This window comes from Cervus elaphus, chromosome 16, assembly GCF_910594005.1.
Source record: "Cervus elaphus chromosome 16, mCerEla1.1, whole genome shotgun sequence".
Taxonomy (NCBI): domain Eukaryota; kingdom Metazoa; phylum Chordata; class Mammalia; order Artiodactyla; family Cervidae; genus Cervus; species Cervus elaphus.
In genome coordinates this window covers 28,160,858-28,172,575 of record NC_057830.1, presented here as the reverse complement: position 1 = coordinate 28,172,575, position 11,718 = coordinate 28,160,858, and the positions used below count along the sequence as shown (strand labels likewise).

Sequence of the window (11,718 nt, the reverse complement as noted above, 5' to 3'; positions counted from 1 at the left end):
ATTCTTCATCATAAAAAAGAGATTGCACACAACCAGCCTGCCTCATAGATAGAGAAAGATAATCAATGGGACAAATTAGGTCAGGTCCAGTCACAGGCTTCCCTACAGTAAGTAATCAATACATTAAAATGTTGTGTTTATAATTATTAGTTACCCATAACTGAGAAAATATAGGTAGATATCTATACTTTCAAATAAATAAACTTTCCCAGTCTTTTCCTCAGAACAGATTTATAGTTCCCTTTCTAAGTTTACCAAGGTTTTAAATGTTCTATCCTCTGCTTTCCTCCAAAACACCTAAATGTACCATAACTTCCAACCAAATCTCCAAGACTCTTTTTATAACCAGAGAAGCAGCACATAATCTTTGCTCACACCACAAATGCAAATGACAGTCTCAGAAAAGATAGATGCCACCAAACACTGCCAGTGCTTGGAGCATGATGGTGTCTAAGGGGGGCACGCTTCATTAACGCCAGACAACACCAGCTCACCAGCTGGCATGCTCCTCCCTCGACTCCCTCAAGACGTGAATGAGTAACTCCCCAACATGCCACCCCATATATGTTGACAGCTGAAACCCTCAGTCCAGCACCCCAAGAAGTGGAGACCTGTAAAAACCTCATTTCTGCAGATATCAACTCCTGCACTAGAACAGTCGTTTCTTTTAACTACTTTTATTTAGCAATGTATCATTTTTTGTTTTTATTTTTATAAACACAGTCTTACATAGAACTCCAAGTAAAATTGAAATAGATAAATCTGGTGCAGCATTAGGTGAAACAAGGGGTTGCCAGAAACTGTCCTGGAGTAACCTTTGCCCCCACCTATTCTCCTAGACAGTTTCCTGGGCCTCTGAGGAAAACAGTTTGAGAACCAGTGACTACTCAAGGACTACTGTAATCTTGATAAAGCTTAGTGACTTCAGACATTCTATAATATAGCTATAAAAGTAGATTACTAGGTATAATTGTTTTCAATATTCAAAGAATCAGAGGCTTTCTTCTCACATTATATAATTCCATACAGAAATTTTCCAGTATTACATACACTTCTACCTTCTCTAACTATGAAAACCCCATTGCACAACACATGTTTTTATATCACAGCTCTCCCAAAGATCTCCAGACTTGACTAAAATTGCAAAAAAAAAAAAAAAAAAAGTTGAGTTTTCTGTGCTGTGTCTGTGACATGGGCCCTCCAGTTTCAGGGAGGTAAAAGGTACTGGTCTGTTCCTGGGTCCTCTGTGGCCAGTGCAGAATCTGGTGAAGAAAGCAATGCTGGATGGCACACGAGTTCATCAACACTATCTGATGTTGGCATTCTTCCTGAGGTAGTCCACGTAACGAGTCAGGAGCATCTTCTGAAATGCACTGCTGTAGAAGGCCCATGATGGGATCAGGTTCAGAATGCCAGCCTTGAATAGACAAAAACATGAGTGTCTGGGAGAGAAGAGGGGCAAGGAAGATGCAATATAATATCTCAGTTTATATGCATCACCTTTAAAAATATATATCTGATGAATGAGTTTAAGTACCAAACCTTTCAAGTAGTTGTTAAAGTTTCAATGTCCTATGTATGACACTTTCTTAGCAAATGAGGTTTTCTCAGGAACCAAAGTGGTCACTTGTCAGATCAGTTGTGATATATTTCTAAATTAAGAGAACTCTGTCCATAGTAACACCCTCCTTATCTTCCTTCTCTTGGTGAGCACCTTTCTCTTGGTCCTTGATCTCCCAGTATCTTCATATTTATTCTACCAAAGTTCTACTAAAATGAGATTCCAAGAAAGAATCAGAAATGCTTTCCATCACCTGACACAATGCTGAGATACAATGGTGTACCTGAATGCTTGAAAGAGTTAATGCAGGAAAATGGCCAAGATGCTGAGTCCCTCTCCTCTCACAGGCACACCAAAATTACAGCTATTTGCAGAACAACTATTAATGACAGAGACCTGAAATCTAGCAGAAAAAAATCTCCTACAACTAAAGATAGAAAGAGGGAACCACAAAGAGATGAGTAAAAGTGGTGGAACGTGGTATAGTCAAGGCCCTTTCCTCTGGGTAGAAGACCCACAAATGGGAAGATAATTATAAGCACAGAGGTTTTTCCTAAGGAGTAGGTGTCTGAGCCCCACACTGGGCTCTCTAGCCCAAGGGTCCTGTGTCAGGAAGATGAGGCCACAGAATGTTTAGTTTTGAAGGTCAGCAGGCTTACTTTCAGTAAAACCAGAGGGGGGTTAGGGAATAGAGACTCCACTTTTAAAGTGCTGTGTGCTTAATCGCTCAGTCATGTCTGACTCTTTGTGACCCCATGGACTATAGCCTGCCAGGCTCCTCTATTCATGGGGATTCTCCAGGCAACAATACTGGAATGGGTTGCCATGCCTTTCTCCAGGGGATCGTCCCAACCCAGGGATTGAACCCAGGTCTCCCACATTGCAGGCGGATTCTTTACTGACTGAGCCACCAGGAAACCCCCACTTTTAAAGGGTGCACACAAAATCTCACACACTCTGGGAACCAGGGCAGAAGCAGTAATTTGAAAAGAGCCTGTTGATCGTAGAGAGCCTCCCAAAAGGTAGGAGACAACTAGAGCTCACTCTGGAGACATAGACCCTTGGGCAGCCACTTGGAGAGCTCATTCTACCACAAGGACACTGATGCTGGTAAGCACCATTTTGGAATCCTCCGACCAGCTTGTTAGTGTCAGAACGTGGCCCCACCCACCAGCCTGTCAGCACTAGCACTGGGACTCCTCAGGCCAAGCAACTAGCCAGAGAGGGACACAGTTCCACCCACCAGTAGGCTGGCTTTCTTAGGACACCTTCCTGAACACCTAGCTTCCCCAGGATCCAGCCCCAACCACCAGTGTATTGGCGCTGGCCCAAAGACCCTCAGGGCCCTATGGTCAGCTGTCAGGCCCAAACCTGCCCATTAGCAAGCCAATACCAACTCCAGGACTCCCAGGGCCTGCAGTCAGAGACCCTGGGACTCAGTTCCACTCACTAGTGGGCTGTCACTAGCTCCAGGACACTCTGGGTCCTAGTCTTGAATACCAGCAGGCAAACACCGGTTCCAAGACCCACAGGCCCTTCAGCCAGAGAACCCAAGACCTGGTTCTGCCCACCAATGGGCTGTCACTGGCCTCTGAACCCAGTCTCACCTACCAGCAGATGGACACTAGTTCCAAGAATGCAACATTCCCACAACCTAACATGTCAAGACCAGGTCCACCCACCAGTAGGCTAACATCAGCTCTGAGACACCATGGGACTCACAGCTGCCCTGGAATCAGACCCCACTTACAGCTTTGGAACACCAGACTCAGCAGCCAGCCATGTGAAGAACCAGCCCCATCCTCTAGTAGACCTACACTAGATCCAGGATGCCAAGCCCTGCAACCAGCCACCCTGAAGTCTGACTGCACACACCAGTGAGCCAGCATTAGCCCTAGGGCCCCCCTGGAGTTCGCACCTGACTCCTAAGAACCTAGACCCACCCACCAGCAGCCTCTGAAAAAGACAGAACTGGAAGCCAGCCAAGCTTATCAGACCACCCACAGTAATCAGCCCACCAGAACAGAAGAGCTTGCACAGTCCACATGGGGACGCCCCTAGAATATATAGCTCTGTTGAGCAGAGGAGCGTATACTTCTAGGATATACAGGATATTTCCTGCAAAAGGCCCCTTCTTCAAGATAGGGAAATTTAACCAACCCACCAGATACACAGAAATGAAAACAGTAAATTAGGCAAAATAAGGCAACAAAGGAATATGTTCCAAATGAAGGAACCAGATAAAACACCAGAAAAAAGAATTAAGTGAAGTGAAGTTAAGCAATCTATCTGATAAAGTTCAAGGTAATGATTAGAAAGATGCTCAAAGAATTCAGGAGCAGAATGGTGAAAGATGAACAGAGTGAGAAGTTAACGGCTTTTTTTTTTTTTTTTTTTTAAGAAAAAACATAAAAAGAAGATATTTGAAGACATCACAACTAAAAACTTCTCTAATCTGGGAAAGGAAACAAATATCCAGGTCCAGAAAGCACAGAGAATCCCAACCATGATCAACACAAAGAGGACCACATCAAGACACATTGTATTAAAAACAGTAAAAATTAAAGACAACAAGAGAATATTAAAAGCAGAAAAAGAAAAGCAACAAGTTACATAGAGGGTAATTCCCAACTGGCTATCAGCTAGCTTCTCATCAGAAACTGCAGGCCAGAAGAGAGTGGCATGTGTATTGAAAATGATGAAAGTGAAAAGCCTACAATGAAAAATGCTCTACCTGGCAAGATTTTCATTCAGATTTGAAGGTGAGAGCAAAGGTTTTACAAACAAGCAAAAGCTTAAAGAGTTCAGTGCCATGAAATCAGCTTTACAAGAAATATTAAAGGAACTTCTTCCCTAGGCAGAAAAAAGACCACAAGTAGAAATACAAAAAGTACTAAATAAAAACATCTCATCAGTATAGCCAAAGATTCAGTAAAGGTAGTAAATTAACCGCATGTAAAGCTAGGAGGAAAGTTAAAAGGAAAAAGTAATAGTAAAATCATCTGTATCCACAATAAGTAGTCAAGGTATAAACAAAACAAAAAGATACAAATTATAATGTCAAAAAAGTAAATATGGAGGGGCAGGGGGTAAAAATGCAGAGTTGTTAAAATGTGTTTAAACTTAAGAAATCGTTAACTTAAAACAATCATGTGTATATGTTGTTCAGTCGCCTGGTTGTGTCCAACTCTTTGTGACACCATGGACTGCTCCACGCCAGGGCTTGACAGCTACGTATAAACCTCATGGTAACCACAAACCAAAAACCTGTAATAGATATATGCACACACAAAAGAAAAAGGAACCTAAATACAACATTAACAGTTGTCATCAAATTAAAGGAAAGCAAGGAAAAAACTTAGAAAGGAACTACAAAAACAACCCAGTTCAAATGGCAGAACATAGATATCAATAATTACTTTAAATGTAAATGAATTAAATGCTACAATCGAAGGACACAGAGTGGTGGAATGGATATAAAAACAAGACAAGTATTTATGCTGCCTACAAGAGACTCACCCCAAATCTAAAGACACACACAGGGAATGCTCTGCTGGTCCAATTGTGAGGACTCAGCACTTTTATTGCCGTGATCCCAGGTCTGATCCCTGGTCAGGGAACTAAGGTCCCACAAGCTGTGGCACTGTGACCAAATTAATTAATTAATTTGGACACATACGGATTGAAAATGAGGGGATGGAAAAAGGTATTCCACGCAAATGGAAATAAAAAGAAAGTTGGGTTACAGCACATATATCAGAAAAATACAGTTTAAAACAAAGACTGTAATAAGAGAAAAAGTAGGACATTATATATTAATCAAGGGATCAATTCAAGAGGCTATGACTATTGTAAATATATGTGCAACCTACATAAGAGCACACAAATACATAAAGCAAATATTAACAGGCATAAAGGGAGAAACTCACAGGAGCACAGTAATAGTGGGGGAACTTAAACACCCACTTACATCAATGGGCAGGCCATCCAGACAGAAAATCAATAAAGAAACACAGGCCTTAAATTACACCTTAGGACAGATGAACTTAATACATATATATATATGGAACATTCCTTCCCAAAGCAGCAGAATACACATTCTTTTCAAGTACACATGGAACATTTTTCAGGATAGATTATCTGGTAAGCCACAAAAGAAGTCTCAGGAAATTTAAGAAGATTGAAGTCATACCAGGCATATTTTCTAACCACAACACTATGGGACTAGAAATCAAACAACAACAACAAAACTGAAAAAACACAAGCATGTGGAACATTGTTTAGTGGCATAAACTATACGCCACTAAACAACTAGTGGATCACTGAAGAAATAAAAAACTGCCTGGAGACAAATGAAAGCAAAAATAACGATGTAAAATCCATGGGGAACAACAAACACAGTTCTAAGAGGGAAGTTTATAACGATACAAGCCTACCTCAGGAAACATGGAAAATCTCAGAAAAACTATCTCACCATACACCAAAAGGAACTGAAAAAAAAGAAGCTCAAAACCCAAAGTTAGGATAAGTAAAGAAATAATAAAGATCAAATCAGAAATAAATGAAATAGAGACTAAAACACAATAGAAAAATCAATGAAACTAATATCTGCTTCTTGCAAAAGATAAACAAGATTGATAAACTTTTAGCCAGACTCATCAGGAAAGAAGAAAGAGAATCCAAATCAGTAAAATCAGAAATGGAGTTACAACCAACATCTCAGAAATAAAAAGGATCATAAAATATTACTATGAATAATGACATGCCTATAAAATGAACAGCCAAGAAGAACTGGACAAATCACTAGAAATGTACAACCTTTCAAGATTAAACCACGAAGGAACAGACCAATTACCAGTAATGAAGTTGAATCAGTAATTAAAAAGACTCCCATTCTGAAGGCTTCAGAATGGGAGAAAATAATAGCAAATGAAGAAACAGACAAAGGATTAATCTCAAAAATATACAAGCAACTCCTGCAGCTCAATTCCAGAAAAATAAATGACCCAATCAAAAAATGGGCCAAAGATCTAAACAGACATTTCTCCAAAGAAGACATACAGATGGCTAACAAACACATGAAAAGATGCTCAACATCACTCATTATCAGAGAAATGCAAATCAAAACCTCAATGAGGTACCATTACACGCCAGTCAGAATGGCTGCTATCCAAAAGTCTACAAGCAATAAATGCTGGAGAGGGTGTGGAGAAAAGGGAACCCTCTTACACTGTTGGTGGGAATGCAAACTAGTACAGCCACTAAGGAGAACAGTGTGGAGATTCCTTAAAAAACTGGAAATAGAACTGCCATATGACCCAGCAATTCCACTCCTGGGCATACACACCAAGGAAACCAGATCTGAAAGAGACACATGTACCCCAATGTTCATCGCAGCACTGTTTATAACAGCCAGGACATGGAAGCAACCTAGATGACCATCAGCAGATGAATGGATAAGGAAGCTGTGGTACATATACACCATGGAATATTACTCAGCCGTTAAAAAGAATTCATTTGAATCAGTTCTAATGAGATGGATGAAACTGGAGCCCATTATACAGAGTGAAGTAAGCCAGAAAGATAAAGACCAACACAGTATACTGACGCATATATATGGAATTTAAAAAGATGATAACAATAACCCTGTATGCAAAACAGAAAAAGAGACACAGATGTACAGTAGGATGTACAGATGGACTCTGTGGAAGAAGGCGAGGGTGGGATGTTCTGAGAGAATAGCACTGAGACAAGTATACTATCAAGGATGAAACAGATCACCAGCCCAGGTTGGATGCATGAGACAAGTGCTCAGGGCTGGTGCACTGGGAAGACCCAGAGGGATGGGATGGAGAGGGAGGCAGGAGGGGGGAGCGGGAAGGGGAACAGAATTCTTTTTTTCTTATTTTATAAAGAAAAAAGAAAAACAAAAAAGATAACATATATAAATATTGCTGAATTTTTAAGGTGTGTGTATGTACAATATTTGTTCATTTTATTATTTTGTAAATTTAAAACAGCTTAGAGTTTTGATCTTAATATTAGAATTTTTTTTATAAATTAGTTATGCCAGATACCTTTTTCAACTTCATTATATCAATTCTATAGAATAAAGTATACTAAAAGGAAAAAAAAACTCCCCAAATCTCCTAAGGCGATAAAAATAAAAACAAAAATAAACAAATGGAACCTAATCAAATTTATAAGCTTTTGCACAGCAAATGAAACCATAAACAAAATGACAACCTATGAACTGGGAAAAAATATTTGCAAACAATGCAACCAATAAGGGCTTAATTTCCAAAATAAACAAACAGCTCCTATAACTCAAAAACCTCCAAACAACCCAACTGAAAAATGGGCAGAAGACATAAGCAGACATTTCTCCAAAGAAGACATTGTTGCTGTTCAGTCACTAAGTCATGTCTTACTCTTTGTGACCCGATGGACTGCAGCATTCCAGGCTTCTCTGTCTTTCACTATCTTCCTAAGTTTGCTCAGATTCATGTCCATTGAGTCAGTGATGCTATCTACCCATCCATCCTCTGCCACCCCCTTCTTCTTTTGCCTTCAATCTTTCCCAGAATCAGAGTCTTTTCCAATGAGTCAGCTCTTTGTATCAGGTGGCCAAAGTATTGGAGCTTCAGCTTCAGCATCAGTTCTTCCAGTGAATACTCAAGGTTCAGATGGCCAATGGGTACATGAAAAGATGCTCAACATCTTATTTATTACAGAAATGCAAATCAAAACTATAATGCCCTCACATGAGTCAGAATGGCCATCATTAGAAAGTCCACAAATAATAAATGCTGGAGATGGTGTGGAGAAAAGGAAATCCTCCACACTATTGATAGGAATGTAATTTAGAGCAGCCACTATGGAAAACAGTATGGATGGTCTCTAAAAAACTAAAAATAGAGTTGCCATATGATCCAGCAATTCTACTCATGGGCATACATCTGGAGAAACTTGAATTTGAAAAAATATACGCACCCTAATGTTCATAGCATCACTATTTATAATAACCAAGACATGGAAGCAACCTAAATATTCACTGACAGATGAATGAATAAAGAGGATGTGGTGTGTGTGTATATATATATGCATATATGTATATGCATATATATATATACACACATATATATATATGAATGAAATGATTTCATTTGAAGCAACATGGATGGACCTAGAGATTATCATAATAAGTGAAGTAAGTAAGTCAAAGATAAATATCATATCACTTACCTGTGGAATCTTAAAAAAAATAAACAAATGGACTTATTTAAAAAATAAAAATAGACTCACAGACATAGAAAACAAATTTATAGCTACCAAAAGGGATAGCAGGGGGGAGGGAGGTAAATTAGGAGTTTGGGATTAGCAGATACAAACTACTATATATAAAGTAGATAAATAATAAGATCCTATATCTTGTTATAAACCATAATAGAAAAGACTGAAAAAGAATATATATATGTAAATGTGTGTATACATATATACACACATATATATAAACTCATTTATATAATATAAATATATTTATATTTATACAATATTTTAAATATTTACTACAATATACAATATTTAATTAATTAATTAATTAAATCAATCAATTAATTAATACAAAATACAATATAAATATTTAATACAATATAATATATATTATATATTAATGTATATATATAAACTCATATATATATAAATATATATATATAACTCATATATATATATAAACTCATTCTATGATACCAAAACTACACAAAGGTATCACACACCAAAAAAGAAAATTACAGGCTCATACAACTGATGAATATAGATACAAAAAGTCTCAACAAAATATTAGTAAATTCAACAATAATTAGAACGCTTATACACCATGATCAAGTGAGATTTATGTCAGAGGTGCTAGGGTTGTTCAATATCCACAAATCAATCAATGTGATATACCATATTAACAAATTCAAGAATAAAAATCATATAATTATCTCAATGGATGTAGAAAAGGGTTTTGACAAAATTTAACATCCATTTATGATAAAAACTCTCAACAAAGTGTGTATAGAGGGAACTTCCTCAACATAAAAAAGACCATATATGGCAAGCCCACCACTAACATCACACTAAATGAGGAAAAACTTAAAAGCATTCCTTCTAAGATCAGAACATTCTCATCACTCTTATTCAACATATTAGTGGAAGTCCTAGCAAAGAAATCAGACAAGAGGAATCCAAGTTGAAAAGGACAAAGTAAAACTATCAGTTTGCAGATGACTTAACACTATACATAACAAATTTTAAAGAGACCCAAGAAAACCATAAAAACTCATCAATGAATTCAGTAAAGTTTTGGGATACAAAATTAATACACAAAAATTTGCTGTGTTTCTATACAACAGCAACAAACTATCAGAAAGATAAATTAGGAAAACAATCTCATTTACCACTACATCAAAAAAAAAAAAAAAAAAAGACCTTTTACCTAAGGAGTTAAAAGACTTATACTCAGAAAACTATAGGTCACTGATGAAAGAAACTGAAGGTGACACAAAAGTGGAAAGATACAACATGTTCGTGAATTGGAAGGGTTAATATTGTTAAAATGATCACAGTACCCAAGGTAATCTACAGATTTAATTCAATCCCTATAAAAATGCCAATGGCATTTTTTCAAAGAAGTAGAACAATAATTCTAAAATTTTCATGGAAACACAAAAGACACAAAAGAATAAACAAAACTACTTTGAAAAAGAACAGTTATGTATCATGCTACCTAATTTCAAGCTGTACTATACAAACTATACTACTATAATCAAAACAGTATGATCCTGTGACAAAAACAGACAGACCAGTGGAACAGAACAGAGAACCGAGAATTGAACTGACATTGACGTGGGCAATAAATCTATAACAAAGGAGACAATAATATACAAGAGTGGAAAGACACTCTCTTCAATAAAAGGAATTGGGAAAACTGGACAGCTACATGCAAAAGAATCATACTGGACCACTTTCTCACACCATGCACAAAATTAAATTCAATGTGGATTAAAGACTTAAATATAAGACCTGAAACTATAAAATTTCTAGGAGAAAACATATGTAATATGCTCTTTGACCTCAGTCTTAATAATATCTTTGCATGTATCTCCTCAGGTAAGGAAACAAAAACAAAAATAAACAAAGGAAACTATATCAAACTAAAAAGCTTTTGCACAGCTAAGGATATATCAATAAAACAAAAAGGTCACCTACTGAATGGGAGAAGATATTTGCAAGAGATTTGTCCAATAAGGGTTGAGATCCAAAGTACACAAAGATCACATAAAACTCAACATCAAAAAAAAAAAAAACCCGTGGGAGGGAGATTCAGGGGGAGCGGACATATGTCCACCTATGGTTAATTCATGCTGATGTATGACAGAAATCAAACCAATATTGTAAACCAATCAATCAATTAAAAATAGATAAATATTATTTTTTTAAAATGGGCAGAAGCCAGGACATGGAAGCAACCTAAACATTCATCAACAGAGGAATGGATAAGGAAGATGTGGTGCATATATACAATGGGATGTTACTTGGCCATAAAAAAAGAATGAAATAATGCCATTTGCAGTGATATGGATGGACCTAGAGATTATCGTACTGAGTGCAGTTAGAGAAAGATAAATACCATATAATATTGCTTGTATGTGTACTCCAAAGAAATGGTACAGATGAACCTATTTACAAAACAGAAGTTGAGTCACAGATGATGTAGAAAACAAATTTGTGGTTACCGGGGGGAAAGCAGGGGCAGGGATGAGGATAAACTAGGAGACTGGGATTGACATATATACACTGCTATGTACAGAATATGTAACTAATAAGAACCTGCTGAATAGCACAGGGAATTCTATTCAATACTCTGTAATGACCTATATGGGAAAAGAATCGAAAAAAGAGTGGATACATGCATGTATAACTGATTTACTTTGTTGTACAGGAGAAACTAACACACTGTAAATCAACTATACTCCAATTTAAAAATTAATTAAAAAAGAAAAAATGGGCAGAGGATTTGAATAGACATTTTCCCAAAGAAGACATATAGATATCCAACAAGCACATGAAAAGATGCTCAACATCACCAACCGTCAGAGAAATGCAAATCAAAG

At 37.3% G+C, this 11,718-nt stretch overlaps 1 protein-coding gene across 1 annotated transcript in view; it reads right to left on the bottom strand.

The window, feature by feature from the left end:
• Positions 1-657: 657 nt before the first annotated feature.
• Positions 658-11,718, bottom strand: part of HSD17B3 (hydroxysteroid 17-beta dehydrogenase 3) — a 63,629-nt gene continuing 52,568 nt past the window's right edge. The window contains exon 11 of the mRNA XM_043927671.1: positions 658-1,417. Within this exon, the coding sequence (XP_043783606.1) occupies positions 1,307-1,417 (111 nt within the window). The 3' untranslated portion in view covers positions 658-1,306. The remainder of the gene's footprint in view (positions 1,418-11,718) is intronic.